Genomic DNA, 19,501 nt, shown 5'->3' with positions numbered 1-19,501 from the left:
TTCTATTAGTTTTGTCACACACCAACAGTGAAATTGCATGATCAAGATCTTCCTTTTTTAAACTAATGGCATGCAACAATAAATCTACATTTTGATGAGTAGTACACACACAGACACTGTGTGTACCTGTTGAACCTGCAACAACACACCATTTAGGCCTTAATAAGCAGAATTTGGAAAACCCAATTTTAATATCAGGATGTTTTTCTTTAAAAGCAACGTAAAGCTCACTTAGATTACACAATATTAGTCGTTTTTGCATGTGGAGATTTCTTTTAACACTCACAAAATCTTTTCTTCCAGGAAGTATCCGACTAAATTCGTCATCTTGATAGAAATTTTGAACTAAAGTTACAGTTTTTTCAGGTAGTCTTTTCCCTAATCTGTGTTCTGGTAAGGAGCATATACCCTAGCCTGCCTAACCATGTATTCACTAACATTAAAAACATCAGACACTTTTTTACGGGACCATGACTCTGGAGCAATAGTGAGAATTTGAAGTTTTTCACGTCTATTTGCTATTACTATCTTCTGCTTCATTGACAGAACTAAGCGATCCAGGTCTGCTGCTTTTTCTTTTACTTCATTTGCACTGGTACTTAAGTCAGACTCACTGGTGTCAGATAACAAGTGTTCTGTGTTATCAAGCTGTAAACTGCGTTTCATTGTTAACTTCGCTGCTACGTGCATCACTTTGATTTTTTACGCCCAACTGCTACACGCTGATGTGCAGGAACAGCATGTAGTTTTAAAGGTGAAAGACCTAAATGTGTTAAACTTGCATCAATTTCTGCTTTTTCTTCTTTCACTGCAGCTTCTCTTGTATTCGGATCAAATTTGAATTCGCTGTCTGAACTTTGGTGTGGAGATGCTGACTCTAGCGTGTCTGAAGACGATTTCCCTTGTTTGACAGTAGCGATTTCCTTTTCCACTCTTTTGCGGCAGTTGGAGCACATTTTCTGGCCTGGGATAACGATAATATCCAGATGTTTCCTGACAGTTTTAGCAAGTTCCAGCGTCACTGATCGCAAAACACGTCGCACTATTTTCTTGTGTCTTGTAAAAGGATCACAACATTTCTTGTGAGATAGTCCATAGTGATGCAAATACCACTGTTTATGATGAAAACAAATAGTCAGGTTCTCATTGGTACCTTGTAATTTAGACCTCCACAAAATAAGTTCAATTTCACTCTCTGCGAAAATTTCATTATTAACTGGCAGAATTTCCTTCGTAGAACCATATGTAGTCTGGTGGCATTTAGAGTCTGGATGTTCACAACCTATGCTGCAAGGAGGTAGATCAGTCTCAGTAATTTCAGATGAACCTTCACCTTCCATTTCAATCCTAAAAATGAAACCAGAAAATAAATAATTACGGTAATTAATTACTGTATACATTAGTTAATTAATTTATAAACGTTAGTAACTACAAATCGCAATATTGCAAATTATGCAGCCAATGATGCTATTCTGTAATTCAAAATGTGTCACAAACTATGAAACTTTTGCTTTTCATATTTTCTCCTTTGTTGTTCCGCACTCTTTGTTAACCCAGGGTACTTCTAATTGCTGCCACATAGTAACAGCCATGTCAACTAAAAGAGGCAGGGGAAAATTTCAACAATTCTTTTCATTCATTTTGACATTTTTAAATGTAGTACATCACATGCTCAAATACCCAACACGATTTTCACTTCATTGTATAGGAAATTTAATCCTCTTTCAGAATATCTAGGGATTATTTCTGTGAATTTGGTACTTTTTGAAATAGAGCCATTTTTTTACTTCTAGTTGAGGCTTGTTTTTCAAGTATACCTTTTACTAGTTTTTTGTACAAAAGTGCACTTTAGGTTGACGTTATGTCAGATCTGACCACAGATTTGAAATCTACAGACAATTCTGCATCAGAATGGATAAGTTTGTTGTCTCAAAGGATTCATATCAGCATGTTATGAGGGAAATTTTAAACCTCGATGCACCATTTCCGGCTGTCGCGAATAGAAATTTTTGCCTACCATGTCAAAATTTTGATGGACCGTAACATGGGAACGGATTGAGCGAGAACTCTGAAATTTTGCACACGTTACTTTTGGTAGTTGTAGACCAAGTGTACCAAATATAATTAAAATCTGAGTCGGTGGGTGGCATTTCGGTTTTTCGCTGGATGAACTGACGTGGAATGACCCTATGGTAAAGTCGGAAGTATTAGGAGACAGCAATACCAAGGTCCGTCTTGTTCGGAGTGACACATGTGCGATGTTATTTTCACCCTTATGGGTGAAAAGAACGTGAACTATATAGTGACATAAAAAGGTCTTTGCAAGCTGGTTTCCGAAACCAATGAGCCATTGCAGTAACGGCATCTTACATTTTCGACTTTCCGTCAACTTGTTCACTCTTCCAGGGGCTCATATTTTGCTATCTTGGCATCTGAACATAGCTGTGAAATCTATTGAGACTATATGTCTGCGAATTACAGCCTGTAGGAAATTCCTTGTAAACGTCTTACTCACAGTCAAAATTTCTGAGTTGGATATACTTCTACATTTTGTACTCTACATTGTACTTACACATTGTACTACTTCTACATTGTACTTGCAGTTTGTTTTTATAGTTCATTGTAACTCTGTATATAATTTTAGGAACTCTTTCAAAGACAGGTCCAAGACAAGTGCCTCCTTGCTTAATTGCTGCAGTTCTAGTACTCCATAATGTTCACGAATTTTATTAAATTGACTATTTAAAGGCTTCCTATTATTCGTACAAGACTTTTACACCCATTCACCTTAATGTTTATCTCTTCAAAATTTTGTGTACTAAACAGGAGGCTATTTAAAGACAAATAAATACTTTGTATGTATACTTATCGCGGAAACAGAAAATTGATGAACACATTAGATACTTGGTGTATAGTTTTCGGGAACTGCTTCCAAATTCTCACTGAGCAATAATAATAATAATACGTAGTACAATATTAGTAGTTCTAGTAATTGTTGTACAAATTACTCAATCATTGTGTGAGGTCAAAAATGGGGAACCCTCCCAGAAAGGAAATCCTACATACAATGCAGTTTATCTCGTCACTTCTCTGAAAAAGCAACAATTTGATACATCTGTGAGTAATCAGGAAAAAAACAATTTTTCTTAGACATTCTGAGAAAGACGTTGTATTTTCAAACAATTCGCGAACTTGAATTTCAGGATATTTTAATGTGTTACGATTTTTAAACTTCTAAATAATGAAAACAATTTCTCCAAAATGTAATTCTGACTACATCATTAAGTATGTACGACAAAATAACAGTAGCTGTAAAAATGGTTAAAAAAGAAAAGATTAATAATTTTGGCTATACGGGAATGGAAAGAATGTTGATATATATATACAGGGTGATTCAAAATAAGTGTTACACTCCAATATCTCGCGAACTATTCATCATATAAGAAAAATGTTAAGAGACAATGTACAATAGAGAGGGCCCTGAGAAATGAGTCAAACATTAGGTTTATCCCGCTTCCCCATTTTGGGGGGAAGGAAGAAAACGTGAATTTTTCAAATGGGAACATAGGTCGAGTGATACGTCGCTCGAAAGCGCTTGAAAAATTGAACTTTTTTTTGTAGGAAACACTTTTTGATATGGGGCACCGTTATCAAGATGGGCCCCAAAAATGGTCCTGTATCTGATAATATTTCCAGTACTTATAAATAAGTGTTATAAGCCAATATCTCGCGAACTGTACATCATAGAAGAAAAATATTAAGAGACAATGTACAATACAGAGGGGCCTAAGAAATGAGTCAAACATCAGGTCTCCCCCGGCCCCCCATTTTGGGGGAGGGGTGACCGTGAAGTTTTCAAATGGGAACATTTGTCGAGTGATACCTCGTTCGAAAGAGCTTGAAAAATTGAATAATTTTTGTAGGAAACGATTTTGATATGGGGCACCGTTTTCAAGATGGGCCCCAAAAATGGTCCTGTATCTGATAATATTTCCAGTACTTATAAATGTTACAAGCCAATATCTCGCGAACTATACATCATATAAGAAAAATATTAAGAGACAATTTACAATACAGAGGGACCTAAGAAATGAGTCTAACATTGTTTCCCCCGCCCCCATTTTGGGGGAGGGGTGAACGTGAAATTTTCAAGTGGGAACATAGGTCGAGTGATACCTCGTTCGAAAGAGCTTGAAAACTTGAACAATTTTTGTAGGAAACGATTTTTGATATGTGGCACCGTTATCAAGATGGGCCCCAAAAATGGTCCTGTATCCGATAAAATTTCCAGTACTTATAAATAAGTGTTACAAGCCAATTTCTCGCGAACTATACATCATATAAGAAAAATATTAAGAGACAATGTACAATACAGAGGGGCCTCACAAATGAGTCAAACATTAGGTTTCCCCCACCCACCATTTTGGGGGGAGGGGGGTGACGTGAAATTTTCAAATTGGAAACAATTTCTTGATATGGGGCACCGTTTTTAAGATAGACCCCAAAATTGGTCTTGTAGCAGATAATATTTCCAGTAGTTATAAATCGGAAACGTATGAGTAGGAAACGATTAAACAAAAAATTTAAAACGACAACATCATAGGAGATGTGGAATGATGTTGTCATGGTGTCCCTAGGGCCCTAATCATTTGGCACCGGGACCAATTTCAAAATTTCAAATGGGAATATACCTGTAGGTTGAGCGATAGCTTGTTTGATAGATCGTGGAAACCCAAACAGCTTCGTACAAAATTTGTTTTCATTTTGGGCAAGCCTGTTTCAAAATGGCCGCCAAAAATGGTTCCACATTCAGATAGAAAGTGCAGTGTTCAAACTGAGTATTACAAGTCAATATCAAGCGAACTACGCATCAAATAAGAAAAGCGTTAAGAGTCAATGTACAATACAGAAAGCATGAAATTTGTGCTAAAGAAGTTCCCTCGCCCCGCTTTTGTATGGAGGGGTGTACATGGAATTTTCAAATCGCAACATAGGGCGAGTGATAACTCTTTGATAGATCGTGAAATACCAAACAGCTTACTACAAAAGTTGTTTTGATTTGAGGCAAGGCAAGCCTGTCACAACAGCATTACCACAACTTAATATCCTGTAAAGTAGTAGAATAACGTTTAGTAATTCTACGGGTATGTGCGATGTTAAAAATTGTAATTTCAATCACTGTAAAGCAAATAATTTCAACACTTGCCATGTTACAAATGATGCTCGTTATGTCCTCCGTCCTGCTCCACACATCTCCGTAAGCGGCGACATAGGGATGTTCGTACATCATGTAGCATCTCTGGAATGATAGATACACACACACCTTTTATACGCGCCTTCATATCATCAGTAGTTTTTGGTACGTTGGACATGACCCGATCCTTAAGATAACCCCAGAGGAAAACAATCAAGTGGGGTTAGGTCAGGAGATCGTGGAGGCCAGTGAATAGGACCTCGACGCCCAATCCATTTATTCGCCATACGGTGGTCCAATAAGGCTCTGGCCTGGCGTGCGTTGTGTGCTGGAGCACCATCATGTTGATACCACATTCTCATACGTTCAGCGAAAGGAATATTCTCTAACAACTCCGGGTATAGTACATCACTGATAAATGCGGCATAGGTATCACCAGTAAGACGTCCATCAAAAAATATGGCCCAATGATATGGTTACCAAGGATGCCACACCATACATTAAGAGACCAACGATGCCGATGAGCAACTTGTCTCTGCCATAGTGGATTTTTCCTAGCCCAATAATGCATATTATGTCGGTTTACGTTTCCTGTGTTTGTAAATGTAGCTTCATCGCTAAACAATATGGTGGACATGAAGTTGCGCTGTCTGTTTTCCATACCTTCCAACCATAGACAAAATTGCAATCTGGCATGAAAATCATTGCCAGATAGTTCCTGATGTAAGATGATATGATACGGATGAAACATGTATTCGAGCAAAATACGCACTACAGATCTTTCGCTAACTCCACTGGCCTGAGCCAGGTGTTTCGTGGTAACATGTGGGTCTACATGCACTGCTGTCAATATTCCTGTTGCACGTTCTTCATTGGTTGCAGAGCGGTAACGACCCCTACCTCGTCCCCAGACAAGACTACCATGTTCCCGGAAACGTCTCTCTAATCGCAGAAATGCCATGTGAGATGTTTGTTGGCGTTGGGGTTCCATACATTCGTGCCGCGTTATGATAGTTTCTTCTACATTCGCCCAACACCAGCAACATATCTACAAAATGATCAAACACTGCCATTGCTCTATTCAAACGCTACCCAAACTAATAATATTAATGCGATAGTGTTAGTTTCCTTGTACGGAAAACTTATCCCCAAAGTTGATAACCCCTTCTTTCTACGCTTTTGAACCGTTCTACACACAACTACAGCCCCTACCTACAATATCCACACTGCCACTTCGCTTTAAGTCACTAACACTCTCACTAACAGCTAGGCAATGTAACATCAATGATGATTTTACGTTGAACAATACTACTCCACAAGAAAAAAATAATACCATACTATTCACACTGCATGAACAAACAACACACAGGTACAGTCAAATGTTCTCAGTAGAACAACGAAAATCACATTCCCTGTGTGAATGCAATATACAACGTTATCGTTGTACTATGTTCCGAAGGCCATCGGTTCCATTTCTCAGGCAATGACGTTGACGGGCTTTCTTTACTGTAACTGGGCACATGTTGAGATGTTGCCCACAAGTATGGCCTAATAGGTACCCTCCTGTCCCTTTCTCATAGGATTGTAGTGATTGAGAAACGACGTCTTTTTGCTTATACGTATTAGTATTATTCATTGTCTTATCATTTTCATTCATATTCTTATTATTATTACTAGTTTTATTATTATTTTTCTTAGTAGTATCCTTCTTCTTATTATTATTATTATTATTATTATTATTACGTTAACCCTTATAGGTCGATTTTGTTCCCGAACATTTTACTTGTTATTCACTTACAGTATGATGATGGAACCTCGTGTTCGACATATTTTTAGGGCTGTTTGTATTGTACATTGACTCTTAACACTTTTTATATGATGCAATAATTCGCGGGATATTGGCTTGTAACACTCAGTTTGAACACTGCACTTTCTATCTGAATGTGGAACCATTTCCGGCGGCCATTTTGAAACATGCTTGCCCGAAATCAAAATAATTTATTTAATAAGCTGTATGGTTCTCCATAATCTATCAAAAAAGGTATCACTCGACCTATATTCAGATTTGAAATTTTAAAATTGGTCCCGTGGCCCCATGATGGGGCCCAGGGGCACCACCACAACACCATTCCACGTTGCCTATGGCGTTTACCTTTTTCATTTTTTGTTTCATGTTTTTCTACTTAGCCGTTTCCGATTTATAAGTACTGGAAATTTTATCTGCTACAGGACCAATTTCGGGGTCTATCTTGAAAACGGTGCCCCATATCAAAAATTGTTTCCTACAAAAATTGTTCAATTTTTTAAGTTCGTTCGAACCAGGTATCACTCGACCTATGTTCACATTTGAAAATTTTACGTTCACCCCCCATCTCCCAAAATGATGGGTGGGGGAAACCTAATGTTTGACTCATTTCTGAGGCCCCTCTGTATTGTACATTGTCTTTTAATAGTTTTCTTATATGATGTATATTTAGCGAGATATTGGCTTGTAACACGTTTTTTGAATATCCCTGTATATATATATATATATATATATATATATATATATATATATATATATATATGTGTGTGTGTGTGTGTGTGTGTGTGTCTGTGTCTGTGTCTGTGTGTCTCTTCCCTATTCTTGTGACTTTATAATATGTTCTAATTCTATTCATACTAGCGTTTTTTTAAAACATTTGAAAATTATCGGTAATTTTTTCATATATACATCTTACTGATTAAACCTTTGTTGCGTATCGCATACATTCAATGTTCAATATTTGTTTTATTCTGAAGAAAAGCATATTAACATAATCATACCTGTCACTGATACTTTAGCTCCTTTATTGAGTTCAAAATTTCTTATTTACTTACAATAGTTAACTATATTAGATATCCACATTTTCGTAATGCATGCTTATACTAATAAGTTTTTGTTCTTTAGTTACATGTAAGTTGTATTATAACGGTAAATAAAAAAAAGTTTTCGATCCTCTCCCACTTCACAAATCAAACTTTTGTCTTCTCACTTCTTAATCCGCCCGTTTCCACATCCTCGATATAAAAATTGCAACAATCTCCCTAATCCTATAGTATTCTAATAATGTTTAATGCTTTGTGTCCACTACTGTAGTAAAAGTTGATTTAGAATATATCAACTCCTTTTTTATATTTCAGAGATCGAGGAATCCTTTCTGCATTAGAAATTGTGAAAAATGTCCTACCCACCGGCAAATGACCTCAGTTGTAAGTACACGTTTATTTTTAAAATTGTAAGAGGTGTTTCATATAGAGCGTCACAATTGATTGAGTATGTTTTCATCTGTTTCGAATATAAGAGACCTGTTCTTACGTTTGTCGTCTATTGTCACTATGAATATAACTATAAATTATTTTGCAATTTTTATTTTAATTGTTAGTCATCGAGCATTTTGCGAATGAGAAAAATATTCTTACTAATAAGATCTTACAAGGAAATTACAAGAACTTGTCATAAGGACCGAATCAAACCTAGTTGATTCGATAGACATGACAAATATATATTCATGCACAGAAAATTAGGTGCCATAGACAACGGAGTAAGTACCTGGATACCATTAACCCAGATAGTAAAAAGGAAATTTTAGAATTGAAATGAAATAGCTATTGCGTCAAGTCAGTTCACCGGAAAGTCATGGTTTATAGTTTATTCTTTTCATCATGAAAAAAAAACCTTCTACAGGTGCTATGTATTGGGGCCCATAACGTATTTGACCAGCAAAAAGTGACAGAATGTCGGGAAAATCCCTAACATCAACTTAGGACTCCCTTGGAGTGTCCCCAGTTAAAAGCACACAATCCAAATTATTCCGAAAAATACTATAAGGGACACGAATTGTGTGTACAAAGTTTTGTACTGATAGACAAAATAGATATGAGGGGAAAACTTATATATCAATACATGCTTTTCCCTCATAACTACTGTATTTTGTCTACCAATACAAAATATTGCAAACACGTTTCCTATTCCTTGTAGAATTTTTCGTGATACATTTGGATTGTGTGTTTCTACCCGGGAATACTTCAGATGGGTTCAAGGTTGATGGTAGAAATTTCTGGACGAAATTTTCCCGACATTCTCCCTATTTTCCCAGTTCAGTTACGTTAGGTGCGCAAGTACATAGAACCTCTGAAAAAGCTCATATTATGCGAAACAATGAACTAGAAGCCACGACTTTCCAATGAACAGTGTTAACGCAATAACTATTAACTGAAAGTCTATAATTTTCTCTATACTCACAGAATTAATGGGCCCCAAGGACTTACTCCATTGTCCATGGCACCTAATGTTTTGTGCATGAATATATCTTAGTTATGTTTATCCAAAGGGCTAGGTTTGATTCCAATGTTCGAGTGACCCGTTCTTGTCCGTTCCTTGTTAGCAAAATGGTAGGGAAAGTCATGTGGTCTTTGATCCTTTAATTCCTTCTTAAAAGGAACTTTGGAGGTCACATCAAAATATCCGAGATCTCATTACAAGGAGGCGACTGCACTTTTAGTTCCGCCCTACTGCCTTGTTCAATTTTCTGCCCTGACTTTGTTGTGTCCTGACTTACTTGATTTACTTTTCTAAATGACATATGTCTTTTCTCGATCAGAATTTTGGCATTTTCTTTCAAGGACGGAAGGCACAGCCTATGAATCTGTCGCGACCTGCCGGCCCTAACACAGATTAAGGAGCTTGCGTCACCAAACGGCCATTTGCTCTATTGCTTGGGTATGGCACGAAAACCCAGTGTTTCTTCTCCGGAAAGTTGGACTAATCGCTAGGCCAGCTCGTCAAGATGCAACAGTCATTTCAAGGGTGCGCAAAACATTGTTATTGATAAAAATAAATTCTTGCCACCGCGGAGAACTAAGGCATTATTGGAATAGTCAATAATCGAATTGGTGGCACGCAAAAACGGAGTTCCAAGCAAACACTTACAAGGTAACTCATCTACCACCTTGAAACTAACTCTTTCAAATTGTCCTGAAAAGTTTATTGTCAATACAATTTCCTTGTTCGTGGAAAAATGCAATCCTGAAGAAGCATTTACCAATTTCACTTGCGTTGTAGTAATATATTTCTCCAAACCGCAAGCACGAACCAAATCTGCACGAACAATATTGAAGCTCGAACCACCATCGACGCAAATGTCCGTCAACAGATTATTAATTTTTCCGACAACGAAAGACGCAATTGTATTGTCCATCTCTGAAGGGAAACACGACGAAGTTGTTTTAGGATTATCTCGAGGCTCAGACAAGTTACTTGGACCCCTGGAATTCCGAAAATCCCGAGAGCCACTCATCGATCGACTCAATTTATTTTCGTATAGGGTTGATCTACATTTATTTTCTAACAAAGAATTATTTACCCAGGTTTCATTCGGACACAATCCATTATTATGATAGCTCGATACTAAAATACCACATCTTTTCCTAACATCACTCATTTCTCTATTTTAATCCAACTGGTATCTAAAGCTCAATACGTGTTTTTCAGCTATTTCCAATAATTCTAAACGTGATGCAGGTAAATAGTTATTCAACATCTTGTACTTTTGATTAGGATTTAAACCACACAAAATAGTGCTCACTGATTCTGGACCATTAATCCCCAATAAATTCATAGCTACAATAACAGACCTTACATAATCATTAACTTGTTCAGAAAACTTCTGTCTTCTATATACATATTTCGAAACAAAGGAATGCCTACTCACTGGAGTAACAAAATTACTTAGTAAATTCCCTCGTAGATTATACCAACTTACATTGTTATTCAAGGCAAATAAGATTTCTCTTAATAAAGCCCCTGTACATTTGACGACAAGAACGGTTAATACCATCCCGAGTGAATAACTAGTTTCTAATAATGTTTCTTCTATCTTCAACAACAAATTCAAAACTTGATGATTGTTACTCCCGTCTGTTATCTTAACATCCTTAAATCTCAACTCAAGAGATTCACTATTTCTTTTGAATGCATATTTAACCATTAAATTATGTTCTATACCAGGTGAATCTTGTCTGTTAGCTCTCACTTCATATCTGTTTACTGGTTGGAGAAAAGGAGAACCCAATGGAGCTTTCGGAGTAGAATTCCTTATCTGAGAGACTCTTCGATAATAATCACGAAGATTAAGGTACCTGTTCGTATTGTGACCTTGAACATTTCCAGCAACGCTAACATTTGAAGAATCCCGATTTACAAACCCTGTGTCTGTTCAGACTGCCTTAATGGAGCTTCAAAGGCGACTTGTCTTAAGTCTCGCTGTGAGTCTCCTAAACTAGTTGCATTAGCCTATCTACTAAACCAATAGCTAACAGAATGCATACTATGATTATTTCTACACATACTCCGATTGATTTCAGATGGAACCCGCCTGGCGTAAAGACTTCCCTGAGTGGGAGGAGTTAAAGATATATTTAATTTCCCAAAATCAGAACGCGAATCAGCATCACAGCAACCAGTTCTATCCCGTATTACTAGTTCTGAATACCCGTGAGGAATATCAATACTCACAAAGTCAGATCGAGTAGCCATCATAAAACGGCAAATTCACAAAAGAAATTCTTAAATACTTTTTAAAAAAAACACAAGAAAATATATCACAGGTTAGTATAAACAAACTTATAACTAAACTAACTACGGATACTACGACAACCAAGGAGAACCAGCATGGATCAACCCTATATACCAAACCTAGTCTTGAAAAATGAGTTTTTTTATAATACTCAAACAACTTGATTACAACCTTAAATTTCACTTATTATATTTAATAGTAAGACTATTCATGGCTTTGGATTAATTGTTTTAACAAAAGAGACACTGACCAAACCTTATAACTTTATTTTAAATTATAATTTGTAACTGTTTCGGATATCTAGCATATCCTTCTTCAGACACAAAGGAGGGGTCAGAACTTATAGAAAGAGTGGAGAAACTTTATTAAGATCAATAAAGAAGAAGAATAGAAAAGGAACTAAAAAGATTAATGAAGAGGAAGAAGGGGTCATTTACAGGGTATGGTGTGAGTACTGCGATGTGTCATATATAGGAGAGACAGGAAAGAGAATGAAAGAAAGGATAAAACAACATGAAGATGATGTTAGGAAGAAAAAATATACCAATGCCATATACAAACATGTTAAGGAGACGAATCACGCAATTAATTGGGATAAGACGGAAGTATTGGAGATGGAGAAAAGAATGATAATAAGGAAGTGGAAAGAAGCGGATTGGATAAAGAAGGTAGGAAGAGATAAACTGATGAACTGGACAGGGGGCTTACGAATTAATGAATCATGGCAAGGAAGTTTGAATAACATAGAGAAACAAAATAAATAAATAAAAATAAAAATAAAAGGCCCTTATAAGAACCAAAAATGAAGGAAGTGATTAATTGGAAAGTGAACACGAAGACTTATAGGATTGGCTGAAGGCCTCGATAAATAAGAAAAATAAATAAATAAAAATAAAAAAGTACAACAATGACTCTATATATGACTATTAAAAGAATTTAAATTTTTTTATGACAATGACTATATATATGACGGTTAAAGAATTTAAACTCTGTTATAACAACATTTATATATATGTCTGTATTTTCATTAATTTCGATCGTGTCTGAAGAAGGATATGCTAGATATCCGAAACAGTTACAAATTATAATTTAAAATAAAGTTTTAAGCTTTGGTCAGTGTCTCTTTTGTTAAAAAATTTATATTTAACATTCTCAATTGAATTCTCAATATATCCAAAATGTTTCACCTTGTTTTATCTTTGAACTGTCTCAAGATAAGAGTTATTACTTACAAGAAGCATCGAAGGTAATTTCATATACGACTAAAAAAATTATGAACCTGAAAAAAAGGTTTGGAACTGACCATTGAACCATTATGTAGCGTTCTCATCCGCTGTCGGGACAAGAGCCGATGTTAAAAGAGCAACATTCATGGATAACAAAACTCAAGTAATGTTAACCAGTCAACACCACCCTAAGTCCAACCACAGAGGGATCTACGAAGACAAACGCAATTCCACAATCTCGGCAGTTAACAGATGGATAATTCAGCATAAACAAGTAATAAATGAATATCTAACCCCAATCTCAAGTTATATATATATATATATATATATATATATATATATATATATATATATATATATATAGTAAATAAATAACAACAACAACAACTCGAGTAAATATTATTTTATTATAATAAGATACAATAGAATATTTAAAAAATATTGAGCAATAAAAAAATCCTTTCTTCCTTCGAAGTCTATTCGTATGATTAATTCTTTGACATCATTCAATCGATGATTATATTAAAGTCCAACTCACATCGGAGTTATGACCCTATCCAGGAACAATTATGAATTTGAGCATAATACAAATTTAATGAATAATAATTAATATAATTTTTTGTTTCAATTTATTCGATCAAAGAGGAGAGAAAAATTCCTCTGAATTGATTTTAAATCTTAATTTAAGAAAAAATCAACTATCCGGACAAGAGAATTTTTTTTGGGGGGGGGGGCAATCTCCAAAAATTTAGAGATCCAAAAGGTAAATGTTGGCAACAACGATAACATTTAATTTAACAAGCTATATCAAATCGCTCTAACAATTTTGGATTGCCGTGCTTCACCGCACCGTTCGCCTACAATGACAGGTAATAGAATCTCAAAAGTCCAAAATCGGTATGGATTAACATCAATCTTTAACCGCATTATTAACGCTGAAAGATAAAGTAGATTATAAACAAAACCATAACATCGGGTTTAAACCCGCTTATCAAAAATGAAATCCTGAATTATCAATCGCACCCAGGAAATTATTACCGCGGTTCGTAGAAATAATCTATAATACAATCCTATTGGAATCAATAATGACAACCCACAGACACAAAACACAAACAAAGGACAAACAACTGAAATATATTTCAATATACACTCACCTATTATAATCTTCTTTATCTTACCTTTCTTTGGTTTTTATGCCTCAATCTCAGTCTGCATGTCGTCCTTCCTGAACTTGGTTACAAGAATAAACGAGCTTTGGCTGTGTCCAAGAAACTAGTTCAAAGACCAATACTTAGGTCTAGAAAATGGAAATGTCGGGAATGAAACAATTTCGTCCACTGTTCCAGTCAGCTCTCTCGATCCACAAACAACGAGAGTCACGACAAAAATCTCCAGTGAAAAACTGTGAGACAATAACCAGGATTAGATCTTGTGTCACTTAGTGGACATTAACCACCACTCTCACCTCAATCACCAACATTGACATTCCAGCATACAGCTTGACTAACTTCTAACTGAAAATTACGAATGTCACATTCTCGTTTCTAGGTTTATTAAAACCACAATGACCGAACTTAGGTCTGGTTTCCTTAAAGTGATATTCTCTCACTCGCTTTCCCACACCGGCATTCCACCGTTCTGTCAGACAACTGGACGAAACGAATGTCACTACTCTGATTACCGTCAATATAATTCCTATGATAGACCAGGTGTTGCAACGTGCAAATGGGGTTGAACACTGTTCCCACTCGAATATCCCACATTGACATTCCACCAACCGAACGGCCGCTTCAGCTTCTGGATATTACGAGTATTGCTGTACTGACGACATGCTATCTAATGTCATCAAGAACAGGGTTAGCTCTATTCAGTAGCGAATCAACCACATCTTACTCATGAATGACCCACATGTACATTCCACCATTTGATCACTCACACCAAAATACAATCAATTTGCCACTAAAAGGAGACAGTGATCGATCGACGAAGACTTAGGCCTACTTTACAGATATGCACGTCACCGAGTGAAACAATCAAATGCCCCTGGCCTCCTGATTGTGCAACCAACTTGTCTGATAAAAAAAGATGGAAACTTAAGCAATTGCAATTTTCAACAAAATACTACCAACTCCATTCGCGACACTGGGAGAAGCCACAGAGCATAATCTTACCCTTTGATTCTTACTTTTATTGCACCAAATCGTATGGTCAAAGACCAATCTTCTATTTGCAACACTCTATTTTCTTTTTTTTAAAAAAAAGGAAATCACAAAACACAACACAGCTTGCACTTTTATTCTTGCGATTTAGCACCTTCCAACTGCAACTTAACACAGGAAATAACAGACAGCACAAACTAAGCAAAACGAAAAAGACACGCGTCCCATTCTTCTACATCGACAAAAATTTTCGGCCTGCTTGAAGACTGCAGAAACGTCCGCCTTCCATCAGGATTCAATGGTCAGTTCGCAGCCAAGAAAGCTGCGAGTTCCCTCGAAAGTCAACGGCGCGATCGCGATAAGGCACGTCTTCTACCGCGCAAGCGACCTTGAACTAACCAATAGAAAAGGAATGTATTTTCCTCGCTCTCTCTCACTCTACAATCATAAATAGATTTTCTTCATTTCCTTTTTGTTTTTTTTAAAAAAAGCAACAAGTAAGGAAGGTTACAAAATCTTATTAATTTTTACAAATCAGAGAAAAATATCGCATAAACATCAATATTTTATTTCTTCTCTTTATCATAGTTTTCATTTTCTTCTTTCCCAACTCATAGTAACGGGATCGTTACATCTACTGCTTGGGTATGGCACGAAAATCCAGTGTTTCTTCTCCGGAAAGTTGTACTAATCGCTAGGCCAGCTCGTCAAGATGCAGCAGTCATTTCAAGGATGCACAAAACATTGTTATTGATAAAAATAAGGGGATGAAGGAAAAGAGAAAATTCAGCACAGCTGTTCAAGGAAATGACATAGCAAGAAAATCTGTTAGAGGAGTCTTCTTCGATGGATGGAAAGACCAGATACTAATGCAACAGAAGAAAGGAAAACATTGGCATTGACGGCATATCGAAGAAAACTTTACAATAGTAGAAGTATTAGGTTCAACATATTTGAGCCACGTCATGCCGAATTCTAGTAGTTGATAGGACATCACTGCGTCCGTCCACGAATTTCTGGATGAAAACGAAATTGATTTGTCAACGTAGGAAGCAGCTGGCGGAGACACTGCAGATATATGAATGGGAAGATTTAACGGACCTTTGCCTTGTTTTAAAAAAATTGAGAACTTCAATGTATCTTCTGTCATATTCACGCTAATGGACTACCACTTCGTCACTTAATAAGACATCTCGACGGGGAACATCGGGTCCAAAAATTCTTACCAGACACATCGGAAGAAAGCTCGACACCTGCGAGGAAACGCCCTAGGTAAAATTACAAGCAATAAATCTTGACTGATTGGCTGACTTCGCAAAATTTGAAAACCTTATTACGGATCAGCAATATTTACTCGCAATATGCAGAACAATTCTCTCAGGATACTGTTCTTAGAACTTGGCAAATTATAAACCCAGTCCAGTAGTCCAGGTTCATCAACACGGCATGTCGCATTCTTCGTTTTTACATTAGCACAGCAAGACTGCAACGCATTGGTGTATCCTGTACAATACATCGTCAAGGTGTACGCCAGAGTCTGGTTTTCATCAAGCAAAAGCCATCGTGCTGTGTAAGACTGCGGCATTTATTGAATGTTGGACTACCAGCCCAATTTCTACCCACGTAACCTAAGTAGAGAGTATTCTCTGAGTTTCTTACGAATGTTTTTTTCTCACCCAGAAAACTTTCTTACGTTAATCATGGATGCTAGTCCGAAAAGTCGTAAACTTGCCTTTAAGAGAGTTAAGAATTTCACGAAATAAGAATTCCCGCCACAGAAAAAAATTAGAGAAGTCTCAATTTTTAAAATATTTTTTCAGGAAGACGATTATTAATATATGGTGGAGTGGATGACCTTGAAGTCAACACAGCCTCCACTTACAAAGATGATCTCCGCTGACGAGATTGAAGACCATATTAAGTCAGTTGCAATGCCCGGAGAAGAAATAACTGCATTTCCATGTTATACCAAAGCAGTAGAGCGAAAGGTGCGTTTGGTGACGCAAGTTTCTAAATCCGGGGCAAGTTGCGACCGATTCATAAGCTCCACCTTCTTTGTTGCAAGAAAATGCCAAAATTTAGTTCGAAAAAATACTATGCTATTTAGAAAAGTAAAGCCAGTAAGTCAGGATACAACGCGGCCATGGCAGAAAATTGAACAAGGCAGGAGGGCGGAACTTGAAGTGCAAACACCTCTTCGCCATCAGTTCTGTTTTTTTTTTTTTTTTGGCTTAAGAATAAATAATAGAGAATGTTAATAATGAATTGGTTTACACCAAAATAAAGAAACACTACTATTAGGCTAAGAAAAGTCAATTTTCTATATATACAGTACATAAGAAATGTTTAAATCTTTCCTGTATCTCTTGTTGAGTTCTAAATTGATGTTTTTGTTGCTATCTTCTTCTATTTTGAAATAAAATGCTTCCACGTCCTCCTCTGTATACGACACGGGTTTGCCTTTACTTAAAGTTATTATGCGTGGCGTAAGGTTTGAGATTAATAACTTAAGATTCGATAGTCGGTACTTTCATGGTCATTGCCTCCAATCCATATCTTTCTAACAATAATTGCAGTGGTGTAACGATGTAAAATGTTGTGTCATAATTTTTGTTCGGAATTGAAACAGGAAAGAATAAATGTTAATTTGCTGGGATCTTAGTTTTACTAGCTGTGAATACATTTGCGTTTCTCTGCAAATACAATGAACGAGTAGTTGCTTGGGGCATTTCTTCCGTCTCTATTTTTTCCTTGGGAATTGTAGGCTTCCTAGGATTTCTATATAACGATATAGAATTATGCTCTAGTTCTATTTGAGAAAAAAATCCTAGTGAGAATGTCGTTCCCAAAGATCGGACTGACGTCTGCATCTATAAAGCGGAAATAATGTGAAAAGTTAGTGGTTCCAATTTTAAATTTAATTAAAGCTATTTCCTTCAAAGTCAGAACTTACTTAGCAATGTTCTTAATACGAGTCTGTAAAGATATTAATTTACAATTTGGAGGTATGTCTCGTCTGGACCATAAACTAAGGATGAATCCTGTGTCTATTATTACTGGCAGACTGATTGAATTTATTCTAATATTAAGTAATAATTTATTATTTTCTGTCCCCAATTTGACTTGTTCTCGGCGATCATCGTAGGTCACCTAAGTGAAAAAATTGTCCTCCGTACCATTAAAATTTTCCGCTATTGCCTGTTCTTTTTTAACGTGATGGCTTTTAGATTGTGGTAGTTTTGTGAGGCCAGCGAGGCTTGTCGTTGGCCTGCTTGCCCACCTATGTTTCCCTGGTTGGAAGGTTTTGGATTATTCCAACATGAAGATGAATTACTCCGTGGTTCTTGTAACATAGTGAGCATACCGATATTTTATCACCTTTCACAATTTTTTTTATTTTTCCTACCAATGTTATTACCTTTGTTGTTAGTTATTGCGCCCGCCTTTTGTTGTCCGTTTCCTTCACAATGTTTTCCTTCGTTACTATGAATGCCATTAATAATAATTCGCCCATTTGATTGGCTAGTTTAGTGAGGTCTGTGTGAGGAGGGTGTGAGTGGATTTGACTTTTGTGGGGTGCTGATTTAAAACTTCAGGCTGAATGGAAATTGACTGTGGATGGGGAATATTCTGCAATTGAGGTGAAGAAGGTAGTGTTTGCGAATAACAAGTAGTAGGTTGAGTGTGATGCACAGTAGAAATAGACTGTTTTGCATAGGCTGGCCTTAAAAAACTAGGATTCAAAAATGGTTATGAAGGTCATTTAAAGGAAGTCGGTTAGATTGGCCGATTAAAGAATGGATTGCCTATGATAATTCCACATCCTTCCTCGTTTGCATGAGGTTCTGAGCCTTTTCTAATTCGCGGAGTCGATCCTGCAACTGCTGGGCTGTTGGGTAGGATTCCAATTCTTTCTTCTGTAATAAATTTCTTTGTAATCTCAAAGAAATAAAATGGCTCTTCTGTTCCTCCGAAGCCGCTGGCATTAGCTGCCTAATGCACCTTAATTTCCCTAAGTAATATGAATTGACCGACTCATCTTCATTTTGCTGTATTTGGAAAATTTCTAATTCTGAATTATATTATGGTAAATGTGGACGAGATATTGAAATTAGTTTAGTTTTAAGTTGATCGTAATCTAGGGTGTTGATTCTGATTTTTTAATTGTAAAACAAAATCGAGAGATACATGCTGTAAATACATCGGGAGAATTTCGTCCTTGTTTTCGGGGGTCCAAGCCTGGAGTAAAGCCAAATGATCGAATAACATGAAAAACCGATACGGGTCATTTGACTGTGACCTGAGTATCTAGTTAGATGGGGAATA

The 19,501-nt window shown here is 36.5% G+C and overlaps 1 protein-coding gene across 3 annotated transcripts in view; it reads left to right on the top strand.

The window, feature by feature from the left end:
• The window catches only part of LOC145683374 (phospholipid scramblase 2-like), a 628,315-nt gene that overhangs the window by 114,816 nt on the left and 493,998 nt on the right, over window positions 1-19,501 (top strand). For all 3 annotated transcript variants that reach the window (XM_081754706.1, XM_081754705.1, XM_081754707.1), the window contains exon 2: window positions 8,357-8,425. In XM_081754706.1, coding sequence (XP_081610832.1) covers window positions 8,395-8,425 — 31 coding nt within the window. In that variant the 5' untranslated portion in view covers window positions 8,357-8,394. The remainder of the gene's footprint in view (window positions 1-8,356; window positions 8,426-19,501) is intronic.

Source organism: Thermobia domestica, chromosome 4 (genome assembly GCF_964235325.1).
Source record: "Thermobia domestica chromosome 4, izTheDome1.hap1.1, whole genome shotgun sequence".
Taxonomy (NCBI): Eukaryota; Metazoa; Arthropoda; class Insecta; order Zygentoma; family Lepismatidae; genus Thermobia; species Thermobia domestica.
This window is presented reverse-complemented; position numbering and strand designations above follow the sequence as displayed.